General features: G+C 42.5%; 1 protein-coding gene across 1 annotated transcript in view; it reads left to right on the forward strand.

Annotated features, from left to right (window-relative positions):
• EYS (EGF-like photoreceptor maintenance factor) overlaps positions 1-15,706 on the forward strand; it is a gene marked incomplete at its 5' end in the record, with an annotated part of 885,136 nt that overhangs the window by 800,255 nt on the left and 69,175 nt on the right. The window contains 2 exons of the mRNA XM_007449587.1: positions 8,951-9,117; positions 9,917-10,061. Of these exons, the coding sequence (XP_007449649.1) occupies positions 8,951-9,117; positions 9,917-10,061 (312 nt within the window). The remainder of the gene's footprint in view (positions 1-8,950; positions 9,118-9,916; positions 10,062-15,706) is intronic.

The raw sequence follows: 15,706 nt of genomic DNA on the forward strand, positions 1-15,706 counted from the left end.
ATTTCTCCTTTGAATGTGAATGAGGTCTTTGCTGGGTAGAGTAATCTTGGTGTAGGTTTTTCCCTTTCATCACTTTAAGTATATCCTGCCACTCCCTTCTACCACAGAGTTTCTGCTGAAAGATCAGCTGTTAACCTTATAGGGATTCCCTTGTATGTTATTTGTTGCTTTTCCCTTGCTGCTTTTAATATTTTTTTCTTTGTATTTAATTTTTGGTAGTTTGATTAATATATGTCTTGGCGTGTTTCTCCTTGGCTTTATCCTCTATGGGACTCTCTGTGCTTCCTGGACTTGACTGACTATTTTGTTTCCCTTGTTAGGGAAGTTTTTGACTATAATCTCTTCAAATATTTTCTCAGACCCTTTCTTTTTCTCTTCTTTTTCTGAGACCCCTATAATTTGAATGTTGCTTCATTTAATGTTGGATATGAGAATTGTCCTCAATTCTTTTCATTCTTTTTCTTTATTCTGCTCTCTGGTACTTATTTCCACTCTTCTATCTTCCAGGTCATTTATCCACTCTTCTGCCTCAGGTAATCTGCTACTGATTTCTCCTCGAGTATATTTAATTTCATTTATTGTGTTGTTCATCATTGTCTGTTTACTCTTTAGCTCTTCTAGGCCCTTGTTAAACATTTCTCGTATTTTCTCCGTTCTGTTTTTGAGATCATCTTTACTATCATTACTCTGAATTCATTTCAGGTAGACTCCCTATTTCCTCTTCATTTGTTTGGTCTGGTGGGTTTTTACCTTGCTCCTTCTTCTGCTGCATATTTCTCTGTCTTCTCATTTTGGTTAACTTACTGTGTTTGGCGTCTCCTTTTCTCAGTCTGCACATTTGTAATTCCTGTTATTTTTGGTGTCTGCTCCCAGTGGGTGAGGTTGGTTCAGTGTTTGTGTAGGCTTCCTGTTGGGGAGGACTGGTGCCTGTGTTCTGGTGGGTGGGGCTGGATCTTGTCCTCTGGTGTGCAGGGCCATATCCAGTGTTGTGTTTTGGGTGTCTGTGAACTTAGTATGACTTTAGGGAGCCTCTCTGATAATGGGTGGGGTTGTGTTCCTGTCTTACTAGTTGTTTGCCATGGGGCATCCCACAATGCCCTTGCTGGCCGTTGGGTGGAGTTTGGTCTTAGTGTTGAGATAGAGATCTCTGAGAGAGCGCACAACAATTAATATTATGTGGGGCCAGGTGGTCTCTGGTTGTCCAGTGTCCTGGACTTGGCTCTCCCACCTTGGAGGCTCAGGCCTGACATCCAGCCAGAGCACCAAGACCCTGCCAGCCACACGGCTTGGAAGAAAAGGAAGAAAACAAAATGCAAGATAGAACCCCAAACAAATGGTAAAAGCAAAACTAAACAGACAAAGTCACACAAAGAAACATAGACACACACGCAGTCACAAAAGGAAAAAACAACAAAACAAAACAAAACTGAAAAAAAAGAAAAGAGAAAGAACAGACAGAACCCTAGGACAAATGGTAAAAGCCAACCTAAACAGACAAAATCACGCAAATAAACATACACACAAACACTCACAAAAAGAGAAAAAAGAAAAAAATAAATAAATGGAAGAGAGCAGCCAAACCAATAAACAAATCCACCAATGAAAACAAGCACTGAAAACTAAACTAAGATAAACATAAGATGAAAAACCAATCAGATGCAGAAAGCAAACCCCAAGTCTGCAGTTGCTCCCAAAGTCCACTGCCTCAATTTTGGGAACATTCGTTGTCTATTCAGGTATTCCACAGATGCAGGGAACGTCAAGTTGATTGCAGGCATTTAATCCGCTGCTTCTAAGGCTAAACAGAGAAATTTTCCTTTCTCTTCTTCGTTCACACAGCTCTTGGGGTTCAGCATTTTTTGGCCCCACCTTTGCATGTAGGTCGCCCTCAGGCATCTGTTCTGCCCCCCAGGCAGGAGGGAGTTAAAGCAGCAGCTGATTAGGGCTCCCTTGCTCACTGAGGTTGGGGAGGAAGGAGGGGTTTGGTAGTCATAATTGGAATGTAGGGCAAGCCTATGGTGGCAGAGGCTGGCATGACATTGCAACAGCCCAAGGCACACCATGTGTTCTCCTGGGGAAGTTGTCCTTGGATCATGGGACCCTGGCAGTGTTGGGCTGCACAGGCTCCTGGGAGGGGAAGTGTGGATAGTGACCTGTGCTTACACACAGGTTTCTTGGTGGCTGCAGCAGCAGCCTTAATGTCTCATGTCCATCTCTGGTGTCCATGCTGATAGACTCAGCTTGCACTCATCTCTGGAGCTCATTTAGGTGGTGCTCTGAATTCCCTCTCCTCGTATATCCCTAAACAGTGGTCTGTTGCCTCTCTGGCAGGTCCAGTCTTTTTCCCAGACTCCCTCCTGGCTAGCTGTGGTGCCCTAGTCCCCTTCATGCTGTCTTCACAAAGCCAACCCCAGTCCTCTCCCTGGGATCTGATCTGTGAATTCTGAGCCTCAGCTCCCAGCACCCACCTGCCCCGGAGGTTGAGTAGACAAGCCTCTCAGGCTGGTGAGTGCTGGTCGGCACCGATCCTCTGTGCAGGAATCTCTCCACTTTGCCCTCTGCACCCCTGTTGCTGTGCTTTCCTCTGTGGCTCTGAAGCTTCCCCCTGCCTACCCCCCCATCTCTGCCAGTGAAGGGGTTTCCTAGCATGTGGAAACTTTTCCTCCTTCACAGCCCCCTCCCAGAGGTGCAGGTCCCATCTCTACTCTTTAGTCTCTGTTTTTTCTTTTTTCTTTTGCCCTACACAGGCACATGGGGATTTTCTTGCCTTTTTGGAAGTCTGATGTCTTCTGCTAATGTTCAGTAGGTGTTCTGAAGGAGCCGTTCCACATGTACACATATTCTTGATGTATTTGTGGGGAGGAAGGTGATCTCTGCATCATACTACCCCACCATCTTGAAGATCTCTCTCCTACACATAAAATTAGTTAAGAGAGTGAATCCTAAGAGTTCTCATCACAAGGATAATTTTTTTTCTATTTCTTTAATGTTATATCTACATGACATGATGGATATTCACAAATTTAGTGTAATCATTTCATGATGTATGTAAGTCAAATCAGTATGCTGTACACCTTAAACTTATACAGTGCTGTATGCCAATTAGATCTCAATAAAACTGGAAGAAAAACATTTTATGTTATTGCTAGAAACAATCCTATGAAGCATTAGTATTACCATTCCCATTTTTCAAAAGAGAGGTACAAGGAAGTGAGCAGCTAGAAGTTAAATTAGCAAAGAGGCCAAGATTAAACACTCCTCTCCTTGTGGTACCTGGGACTCAGCTTACCTCTTTTGGCTCTAACCCCATCATTTTTATCAAGGTAAATTACATTTAATACATTATAATAGTTTACCATATTGGAAGAATAGTTTGAAGAAATTATAACAAGTCATGTCCACTCTTTCTCTACTAATAAATCAAAATTTCATCCCAAATAAAACACTTCAGAAAGATTTCTTTTTTTCCTATTGGACTTAAAAGATTGTTGGATCAGCTGAATGAGGATGATCATGTTTCTGTGCTGTTAAAAGTCACAATATTAACCTTTAGATTACCTGGTGAGGGCTGAAATACATGAGGCTTCCACAGCACTCTCTATATGAATCTTTTCTCCCAAATGCTCCCTCAGAACGATCCGAGGAACAGCCCTCCAAATGGTCCTGAATCCCACACAGGGGACCTGAGAGTGGCTTCTGCCTCTTCCCAGGCCATGGGATCTGTTTCTGGGGTGTCCTTTCCAGCAGACCACATGAAAGCACATGCCTGTCATGTTCATGGTTTATAGCATCCCCTGATTGACTTTCATCAGTGGGAGGAACGGCAGGACAGGTGCCCCCAGGAATTCTCTCCCATACACAGGTCTGAGTTAATGCTTTTATCCATGTTTTATTCTTCCTTTTGAGGACTTAATGAATCAATGGCTCCAACTACTAGCTACTCTTCACCAGGCCTTCTTTCCAGGTGAAGCTAATTAGACCATCTCTAATTACTGTTACTTAGTTTGCATGTTTCTTCTGGTAAGAACTCCACTAGAATTACCCTAAGGCAGAAAGGATTGTTGCACTGTTCTGCCTATTTTCTCTCTCTGTTTTGTATCTCTCTTTTTCCTTCAGGTCAAACTGACCTGCACCATTTTTCCTGGGCTTACAATTGGAAACCTTTTATACCCTTTCTCCCTCCTATATAATAGATTTCCCCTTCCTGTCCATGCTTGTGGATTTAATCATTGTTGGTGGGAATGTAAATTGATACAGCCACTATGGAGAACAGTATGGATGTTCCTTAAAAAACTACAAATAGAACTACCATATGACTCAGCAATCTCAGTACTTGGCATATACCCTGAGAAAACCATAATTCAAAAAAGGCATGTGCCACTATATTCATTGCAGCAGTATTTACCATAGCCAGGATATGGAAGTGTCCATCAATAGATGAATGGGTAAAGAAGATGTGGCACACATATACAATGGAATATTACTCAGCCATAAAAAGAAACGAAATTGAATTATTTGTAGTGAGGCAGATGGACCTAGAGTCTGTCATACAGAGTGAAGTAAGTCAGAAAGAGAAAAACAAATACAGTACGCTAACACATATGTATGGAATCTAAAAAAAAAAAAAAAAAAAAGGTCATGAAGAACCTAGGGGTAAGACGGGAATAAAGACACAGACCTACTAGAGAATGGACTTGAGGATATGGGGAGGGGGAAGGGTAAGCTGGAACAAAGTGAGAGAGTGGCATGGACATATATACACTACCAAACGTAAAATAGATAGCTAGTGGGAAGCTGCCACATAGCACAGGGAGATCAGCTCGGTGCTTTGGGTCCACCTAGAGGGGTGGGATAGGGAGGGTGGGAGGAAGGGAGATGCAAGAGGGAAGAGATATGGGGATATATGTATATGTATAACTGATTCACTTTGTTATAAAGCAGAAGCTAACACACGATTGTAAAGCAATTATTCTCCAATAAAGATGTTAAAAAAAAAAAAGAAGGTCCAATCAGGTTGGAGAACCACTGATATAAATAGTAGAAGAAACAAACCACAAACAAACAAATCCAATAAACTTTTCTAAATAATTTAGGGAACAAAATGCCATAAACTTAATTATAACCACATGCCTATAACACAAGCACTTTATTTTCCTTCCCAAGATTTTATACAATATATTTAGAATCTATGACCTTCACCACCATCATCCCTAGTGCACCACACACTGCTAAGGACCATATGAGAAGGTTCGAGTGACCTGGCAACTCTTTGTCTCAACCTCTTTGGTCTTTTATTCCAAAATGTCATGGCAGCATCCTTCACTTTGTTTCCATTCTCCATCATCGTTGCCTTTGCCAGTATCCCTCTCCTCACCTAGATGAAGCTCTTGCTTCCATTCCACTGGCCTCTACCTATGATGAGGCCAGATGCTATTCTGGCCTCAGCATCTCATCTTCACCCATGAAATTTTCTCTAACCAGTATCATGAGTTGTTATAATGCTAATTACAACTTACCATAACACAACCCCTTCAAAGCTCTCTGCTTAACAGTATTTGTGGAACTGAGTTACATCTCTTCTTCCTAGCCAGAAAGAGACCAAATTTGTGTTGGTTTTTTTCTGTACATTCTAAAAGGATTTTTATTCACTTCCTAGATCTTGTTACTCTTAACTGCTCTTCATCTAAAGTTAACTCCCATCGTTCCTTCCTCCCTCTTTTACCACTTGCAGCATAATTACTCTAATTCCTTCCTTCTCATCACCAGCTCCTAAGTACATCCCGGTTTGGGGGGAATTCTATTCTCATGAGATGTCACAAACACTACATATGAATGGGGCGGCAAGAAACAACAAACATGCATGTTGTGTGTGTATTGCCTGTGTTCCAGCTTATGCTCTGTTGTCTCATGGACATTTTCACAGCACAGTTCAAAGAATTTCAAGAAGTGACAGTGGAGCATTAAATCAAGCCCTTCTGAACACAAAGCCCTGTGTGACAGCACAGGTCACATGCCCCGATCCTCCTAAAATTATTAACATCCATCAGGCTTCATAAACAGATGGGAAGCCTATTAAAAAAAGAAATATTTCCAGAACCTAGCTTCAAAGATTCTCATACAAGTGGTATAAGGTAGCTTCTAGAATCTGTATTTTTGATAAGCTCCCTGAGTGATTGTGATGGACTTCCTGGTTTGCAAAACACCACCTCAGAGCAATTCCAAGTCCCTAAAATACTGTTCACCTTCCCAGCACCAGCCCTGGTAGTCAGCTGCTTTTCTTTCCCTATCTACTCTGTCGCTCACCACCAGGGTGCTGAGGGGAGGTCCAGATTAGGAGTGGCAGAGGCAACCCTAATAGACCTATGGCTTGCAGATAGAATGCTGTCATCTGCTCCATGGTCTGATTTGCTCCCTGGCTCTCCTTATCCCCGCCTCCATCTCCATGTCTACACCCTGGGATGTGTCTGTGGGCAGAAGCATCTATAAACTAGAGTCAGCCTCCTTTCCCAGACCCTCCTTTCCAGGCTCCAGCCATTCCCCACTCCCCGGCTCTGTAAACCAGACTCTTCAGAACTGCCCCCAATTCCTCCCTCTTTCTCAACCCTTCACTCCAAATGGACACATCCTTTCAAAGTTTCTTTCCAAATCACACACAAATTCCTCCCCTTTTTTCTGTCCCCTCTGCCACTGTCTTCATCTATTTAGACGTTAATCTTTCCTCCCCTGAGTCACTTAAATGACCTTCCAATGAGGTTCACTCTCTGCTTCTAAGTTTTATCTGCACCTCTGCTATGAGAGTCCTCTAAGGCCATATCAAATGTAATTCTCTCATTCAAAATCCTTTCATGGCTCCTGTAAAAAAAAGAGTCTCCAGTAAAGTATTTAAACCATTCATTGTAGTATAAGAGGCCCTTAAGTACATGTCTCTTTCCCGCACATACACTTAACGCCATCCCCACCCAGCTCCCAGAAGCTCCCTAAGGATACCATGTCCTTGCCCTTCCTGGGGTATTGCAAAGTTATTTCCTCAGCTTTGAACATCTGACTTTTGCATCCCCCCTTTTCTCACCCACCTAGCAAATTCTTGTGGGTCGTTTTATGGGTTAGCTCAGAAACCAGTTCAAAATCACCTCCTTGTAACTGCACTAACCTTCTCCCCATACTGTTACAATGACTGTCCCCCACCGCCTGCTGCTTCTCCTCCAGTTCCCATGGCACCTGAGCCAACCCTGTGAGGACTTCGAGGGTAAAGTTGTTCCTGGCATGAAATGGGCTGCCAGGGACTCAGAACAGAGGAATGGCAACAGGTCGGGAAGGAAAGAAGGGTGAGGCTCAGGTAGATCTTCTCTCCCACCACCAGCTCAGTCCACAGGACACCGTCTCCATTCCAACATCCTGAACAAATTGCAAAGATGATTCAGATGCCACTAAAATCTCTCAAAGAGCCCCATTCGCAGCCACAGGAGGACCGTGCTGTCCTCTTCTCTCCCCCACCCCTTTTCCCATCTGCACTCCAACACCCTCCTGAGACAATGTCTCCAGCCTTTAGGGATGCTTTCTCTCCTTTCTAACTGCCTTCCTGAATGTATGCTTTCCCCTGGGAGTTCTCCCTATTTTAAATTCTCAGCCCAGCTAACCTGCCACAGCACTGCAGGTGGGAAGAAATCACCAGAGAGAGAGAGAGAGAGATTTGCTGGAAGTTCCCGACATGCTTAACAACGGCTCTCACATAAGGCACTTCCAAAATAACCCAGCTCAGGGTTCGTTCACAGCAGACCCATGAAAAAGGCAGAGGCAGAGTTCAAGCATCTCTAAGTAATACTTCAGTCTTCTGCTTTCAAGTGCTTTAGGAAACCCACCTCCTTACATTATCTGGAAACCACAGCCCTGCAGACTTTTTCCTCTCCTTTACCTTTATCAGCCTAACAACCAAGAGAAGCTGAGGAAGCAGACAAGGTATCACCCTTAGAAATGCAGAGGGGTGCTGTACACATCCAAATTTGCCCACATCCAAGGACTCACTTCTGCTTTTTGCCCTGTGATTAAACTTCTTACTTCTATGGGGTCCTTATTCTTCCTCCAAGCAGAAGTCCTTGCCTCAATTCCATGACCAGCGAGCTTCAGTTTTAAGGTCCACAAACACACCTTTGAGAAACAGGGTGATGTATTTTCTCTATGCTGTCCATAGACCTCTTGCCCCATCAAGCTCTAGAAGCTCTGCCTTAACCTATGTGTGTACTGCCCACCTGCAAGGACCCACACCACTGACCATCCCAGACATTCTTAAAGCCACCAAACCTACTTCCAGGATCTTCCCTTAGTGCCCGATGCCAGGACTCTCCCAACCACCTACCCTTCCCCATGAGTCCTTATGATCTGCCTCCTGAGTGTTCGGGGTTCTGCAACTCGGTGTGATGCATGAATGGCCCTGGACTAGGGCAGGGAGAGGGCAAAAACAGCCAGCCTTGAACTAGTCATGGGGGTGTGGTTGAGAGCTTTTGCAACAGAACAATTGGAACACATTCTGCAAATATAGAAAGAAATCTTCTTTATACTCGCCTCAAACCACAGAGAGAAATTCAAAGCTGATGCTAGGTTATCTCAATCATTTGAATCTCGTTCAGTACCAAAGCAGTTTTTTACTCCACTGTGAAGTTCTAATTATGCTGAAGTACACACTGAATTTCATTTAGACAAGAAGGACATTTTAATTCCCACTTTTTAGTTATTGAGCATTCCCCCGGGTTGACCAGAACCCTCATGCTCAGACAGAGTTTGTGGGTTTGGATAATAATACGCAGTTCCACACACACCTGAGTGCAGATGGGAAGTTACGTGTGGGTTATAACTCACTGTTCAGGTCTGTGACTCAGAGCCAAAGGGTGAAGCAGCTGCCTAGCCTCCTGGGTTTCCTCTCAGCGGGCCTTCCCTCTGCCTTGTCTCCTTCCAGGGCTGAGTGGTGATGACTTCCTGGCCGTGGGTCTGCGCAGCGGCCGCGTGGTTTACAGTTACAACTTGGGATCTGGCACAGCAAGTGTCAGCAGCGATCCCCTCGATCTGAGCCATGAGATCCACACGGTCCTTCTGGGGAGGTCCTTCCGAGTAGGCTGGCTGAAGGTAAAGGGTCATCCCTCCATCTGTCCCACAATCTTACTGCGTGTTGCTGTATTATCGGATCCGTGCTGAGGGGCAGAGGTGAAAGAGCCGGGCCACCTGCCCCCATGAATTTCACAGACTAGCCCACAAAACAGAAGACTAGGGGGTGTTGCAGTTAAGTGGTGTGGGGATGAATTAGAGGATGACTAACATAAACAAGGTGAGAGAGAGGATTCAGGGAATGCCTCTCAAAAGAGGTGACACTGGCATAAATAGCAGTTCAGAAAAAAGCATGGCGAGCGTGGGCTTAAGGAACACCAGTAGTTCTTGGTGGTTTTCAGGTGAGAGAAGTGAAAGGTGTGGCTGGAGAGAGACAAGGTCTGTATCATCAAAGGACTTATCTAAATAGTTTAGATTTGCATCTGGAGAGCTGTGGAGAGCTACCAAGAAATTTAAGAAGGGGGCTGGGTGCCATGGTCAGTTTCCATTTGCTGATAAATGACTGGTGGTCATTTGAGAACGGATATGAGAGGGAGGTAAGACCAGATGGAGGAGGCCCAACGGGGTGTCAGCTCCTAATCTTTGAAGAACTGTGATGTTGACTGAGATGCAGAACCATGACTGCTAGCTATTTCATAGTAACAGACACCAGCGGAGAAGCAGAGAATTAAGTGGTAAAGTGTTTATGAGTTCTTCAAAATTCAGGTGTGTGTAAGTTTTCATGCCAAGTTAATGGGAAATAACAAAAGAGTATCTTAACAGTTCACCCTGGGGAATCAATTTCTTTTTTAATAAGCTTTGAATTTTTTTCCTTTTGAAGGTAGATGATCAGAAAAATAAATCCATCATCTCCCCAGGAAAACTGGTTGGTCTCAATGTCTTCAGTCAGTTTTATGTAGGTGGCTACAGTGAATACACTCCTGATCTCCTACCGAATGGAGCCAATTTTAAAAATGGCTTTCAAGGTAAGACATGGACAGATTTTACACTATACCTACTTGTCTCAAAATTTGAGAAAAGAAAAAAACTTTTAAAGAGTATATTTCTCGTTCTAAAACCAGCAGTGAGGATTGCTTTCTAATCAGACTTGATCAGTTAGATTTTAATGGAAAACATTCATTCACTGTTTATTAATCACTTAACTACCTATGTACTAGGTGTTAGGGTGTTTCAGTGAACAAAACTAGGATTCCTGCACTCGTGAATTTACATTCCAGTTGGATAAAGGCGGGAACAGACAATAAACACTAAATATAGTAAATAAATAAATTATATAGTAGTATAAGGTAATAAATTATGTGGGGGGGAAAGGACAAGTAGAGCATGATATGGGGGTCAGGATTGTGGGTCATTTTTGCAGTACGCAGGCCTCTCGCTGTTGTGGCCTCTCCCATTGTGGAGCACAGGCTCTGGACGCGCAGGCCCAGGGGCCATGGCTTACGGGCCCAGCCGCTCCGCCGCATATGGGATCCTCCCGGACCGGGGCACGAACCCATCTCCCCTGCATCGGCAGGTGGACTCTCAACAACTGCACCACCAGGGAAGCCCTGTGGGTCATTTTTATATAGGGTGCTTTGTAATATAGAGTAAGTAAGGTAGACCTCATGGAGTCACAGTAAAAATTGAAACTCCATCTAACTTTGGAATGTACTTGATATAAAAGATGATGGACAGATGGCTGCCACCTATCCACACCATGAAGATATGGCCCATGGAGGTCACCAGAGGCCAAGGGGATTAAGAGAAAACACCACATTTGGACAAGCAATCGTATTGCCATAGCCTGTCTCCTGTGTTCAAAAAGGAACATAGACTCAGACCTTCCCTATAAAGCTGCTTCATAGTGGAGTTATCATATAAAGGCATGTTTTGAATTGTTATAATAATACATTTGGTGAAAATAAGCTTTTTGGTGGCTCCTAGTCCCAGAATATTTGGCCAAGGGGCTGCTCATTGTAGTGTCCTAAGCCATTCACCCATGACCAGCCTACTCTCCATCAGGAGCCCAGGTTTAGGGACTGGGATGTGATGCATTTGGGACACTTGAGTTCTCTGCCTGCCTGGCAACCCCATTCTCCCCACCCCCACTGACTTCTGCCTAAACACAGATGCAGGATGCCATGTACTTGAAACATGAAAACAACACAGCTAATCCAACATAATACAAGGTCAGTTTCCAGTAAAACTAGTTCATTCTGCCAAGGCTCTCAAAGAAACTTTTTCTTTGAATATATAATCCATGCTGATTCTCAGAAGAGTGTCTTAAAGAATAGTTTAAAGCATATTAAGGCTCAACAGTTCTTTCACTGCAGGAGATCATCTGAAGGGCAAAACAAATCAATGAGTTTTTAAAACATTACATTCAAAGAAAAGAATGGGTAAATTTATAAATCTGAAAGAAAGCACATTTTCCACTCAATGAAACAGAGACCTTGTTGGGGGCCATCAAAAACTGTTGTCACTTATTCCCACACACACTTCTTCTGTAAATATTCTGGATATAATCAAGCATATAAGTGTGGATTCTGGAACCCAACTGTCTGGATATGTGTCCCCTCTGCCACCTACAAGCTCCATGACCGTGGTGAGTCAACCAACCTCCTTGTGACTCACTGTGCCTCAGCTGTAAAATGGGACAATCACAGCACTTCTCTAGTTCCAAGAGTGAGCTAACGGAGAGAGAGCACAGAGCTTAGAGCTCTCAGTATGTTAACAATGATGATGGTGCCAGTGGTAGGAGACCCAGCTCCAGTCAAACCTTTGCTCCTCTTTCTCTGCCTCACAGACGTGGCTCTGGCTCTAGTCACACTGCCTTCAGATCCAGGCTCTGCCAGGTAGTAGCTGCGTGACTTTTAGCCTGTTATTTATACTCTCTGAGCCTCCATTTTCTCCTCTGTAAAAAAAAAAAAAACCTACCCCATAGGGTGCTTGTAAGTTAATCAATTAAGTAAAATAATTATGTTAAGTGCTTATACCAGAAACCAGTACATGATAAACACAATAAATGTTAGCTATTAGTGGTATTCCATCCTACTGTCAGAGGACTTGAAGCTTTCAAAGTTATAAAAGTCTAACACTTCCTGGTTTCCTGTTGTCTTGGTTTTTTTCCCTTCTATTAGGAACTTTCCTTCACATCTTTTTAACAAGAACAAAGACTGGCTTTCGTCAATACCTGTCATTTTCTCCTGAAGTCTGTTAATGAGCCTACACTCAGCACATACAAAGCTGGCCCTTCTTCTGACAGAAATAACTACATTAACAGGCCTGGAAGCATGCCAAGCTTCTTAGGATGAAAATCTTGGGCGGGTGTTCTTGGAATTTCCACTTAATCCACAGTCTTATGGAAACTCCAGGACCTTAACTTAGCCCTTAATTTTATCATTTGTCTCTTGAATCCTGCCTCAATGTCTGCACCTCCTCCATCATAAACTAGCCTTTATTATGTACTGCAAATTATAGACAAGTAGTACCACCCTATCATCATGACCAGATCACAACTGTACTATAGACCTGATTCCCCAGAGCTGATCTCACTGGCTTTAAAGAGTGATACAAGGTGACTTTAAAATATAGATTTCTGGACCCTGCTTAAGTGAAATCTCTATGATAAGGGTCTAAAAATTTGCATTTCAATGAACCTCCCCAGATTTGGAGGCCACTATATTAATCAATCATAACAAAGCAAATACAAAGTTTTATGGAAGAATTTAATAATTAGGTTAAGATTATCACATTTGTCTCTAGAATAATGATTAAATCACACACAGTAAAAGAGTATCTGACATAGGCTTTCACATTTCTCTAAACACTCCAGATACATAAATCTAATCCAGAAGTTCCCAGTCTAAAATACAAATTCTTTCTGTTGATCAAGCCCTTTTGCTTTTGTTCTGGAAATGTTTTTAATGAGCCATTATTCTCCCTAGAGCCTTTCATGTTCATGAAGAGGTTATTTAACCCTTCTCCAGATTAAAAAATCTACATATGCCAGGCACAGAGGGCCTTACTGTTTTCCTGTCCTAATAAGAGGGATTCTTCCCTCTTCTCTAAAGGCATAGGGTTTTCAGGCTGAGGTTCATGGATGGGATTCAGTGGGTCTCTGAGTCTCCTGAAATCACACAGACAATTGTGTGTGTACCTGTATGCATTTTTCTGGAGAGGAGAACCATAGCTTTCATCAGTGTTCTAAGATCTGTTACTTTCACTGTCAGACCTATTTAATTCTGATGTAGAATTAAAAATTACTTTTGACTAGTACGAACATGGGGAAAACTATTATCTTATCTATCGATTATTCTAGTGTCACAGCAGCTAGTGTTAATTGATACAGGGATTACTAAACATTACTCAACTGAATAGTGTGGACATAAAATAGATTCAGATTCATTAACAATGCTGTAAAGATGTAATTCCAGCCCAAAAATGTCCCATACCATTAGTACATGCAGTTTCTGGCTATTTCAACTTTTCTTGTTCTGTATCTGTCTGTCTCTCTCTCTCTCTCTCTCTTTTTTAATACCATGAGATTTTTCAAACTAGAGCCCATAAGAGAAGAGTAATGAGTTCACTGCAATAATTTACAAATTCTCTTACTGTCAGAAGAAAAGCTATCACTTATTTGGAACTTCACCAGTCTTTCCAATATCATAGCTCCAAAAGTCTTTTTCATACCCACTTTATCACATGCAAGATATAGGCATGGAATACCTGGTGCATGGTACTATACTAAGCAGATTATATTTAATCTGCTGTATAAATAGGAAATAAATTATACAATATATATTCTACAAATGGCTTCCACTGTAATTGCCTTTACTCTGCATCTTATGTTGACTGACATGAAGCATCTCTCTATGAAATAAACACATATAACTATTAGTGTTAGCCAAATGTTTCTCTAAATATAACAATGTTACGTTTTTTAGCCAAAAACATATTTTAGCAGTTCCTTATAACAGAAGTATTTTATTTATTCATATAAAAGAGAAATTGTTTTAAATGAACCTTCAGACATTAATACATATTACAGTCATTTAAACAAAGCTTTTTTCAGAGTATGATTATAAAAACTACAAAAACTTAATATTAGCATCCCACAGTCTTTGCTAAAAGGAAATTTTTTTAATAAAGGAAATAGTGAATTTCTGAGAGTGTGGAAGGGAATACAAGACCTACATATTGCCAGCATTATACCACTAGTTCATGTATATTTTCTTACTCCTCTTAACTCATGGAGTAGTTATATTTGTTCTCATTTTAAAGGTGGAAAAATTGACAGTTAGATTTGGGTCATCTAGCCATTATGTGACAGAGATTGTAATTGAACCCAGAGCCACCTGACTCCATCCTCTACCTACATTTTTGCTCTGAGTGCATTTCACTCTGCAAAAAGCAAATTTTACATTCCATATATAAGTAAGATCATACATTACATGTGTGGAAAAGAACTTTCTAAGGATACGTACAAAGGTAAATCCCTGAGAGAAAAAAAGAGAAATGTGACAACATAAGTATTATAAACTTCTCCACATAAAAATAAAAAAAAAACACCATAAGCAAAATTAAATAGCAAATATTAAACTGGAGTAAGTATTTACAATATGTGACAAACAGCTAATGTGCTCCTTATATAAAAAGGTCTTTCAAATAAGTGTTTAACAGGGTATAGACAAAAGGTAGATAGAGAAAAACATTAAATATTAAGCAACTTAAGGGGAAAATTATAAATGACAAATCATTGAAAGACTTTCAACCCTAATTAAAAATAGCAAAAGGAGGGGACCTTCAAGATGGCATAGGAGTAAGATATGGAGATCACCTTCCTCCCCACAAATACATCAGAAAAAACATCTACATGTGAAACAACTCTTACAGAAGACCTACTGAATGCTGGCAGAAGACCTCAGACTTCCCAAAAGCCAAGAAACTCCCCATGTACCTGGGTATGGCAAAAGAAAAAACAGAGACAAAAGAATAGAGATGGGACCTGCACTGCTGGGAGAGAGCTGTGAAGGAGGAAAAGTTTCCACACACTAGGAAGCCCCTTCACTGGTGGAAATGGGGGATGTGGGGGGGAAGCTTCAGAGCCACACAGGAGACTGCAGCAACAGGGGTGCAGAGGGCAAAGCAGAGTGATCCCTGCACAGAGGATCAGTGCTGACCAGGACTCACCAGCCTGAGAGGCTTGTCTGCTCACCTGCCAGGGCAGGTGGGGGCTGGGAGCTGAGGCTCCGGTTTCGGAGGTCAGACACCAGAGAGAGGACTGAGGTTGTCCGTGTGAACACAGCCTGAAAGGAGCTAGTGCACCACAGCTAGCTGGGAGGGAGTCTGGGAAAAAGTCTGGACCTGCCAGAGAGGCAAGAGACAATTGTTTCAGGGTGCACAAGGAGAGGGGATTCAAAGCACCACCTAAATAACCTCCAGAGATGGGCACAAGCTGTGGCTATCAGTGTGGGCACCAGAGATGGGCATGAGACACTAAGGCTGCTGTTGCAGCCACCAAGAAGCCTGTGTGCAAGCACAGGTCACTATCCACACCTCCCCTCCCAGGAGCCTGGTCAGCCCGCCACTGCCAGGGTCCTGTGATCCAGGGACAAATTCCCTGGGAGAA

This window comes from Lipotes vexillifer, unplaced genomic scaffold, assembly GCF_000442215.2.
Source record: "Lipotes vexillifer unplaced genomic scaffold, Lipotes_vexillifer_v1.1 scaffold793, whole genome shotgun sequence".
NCBI lineage: Eukaryota > Metazoa > Chordata > Mammalia > Artiodactyla > Lipotidae > Lipotes > Lipotes vexillifer.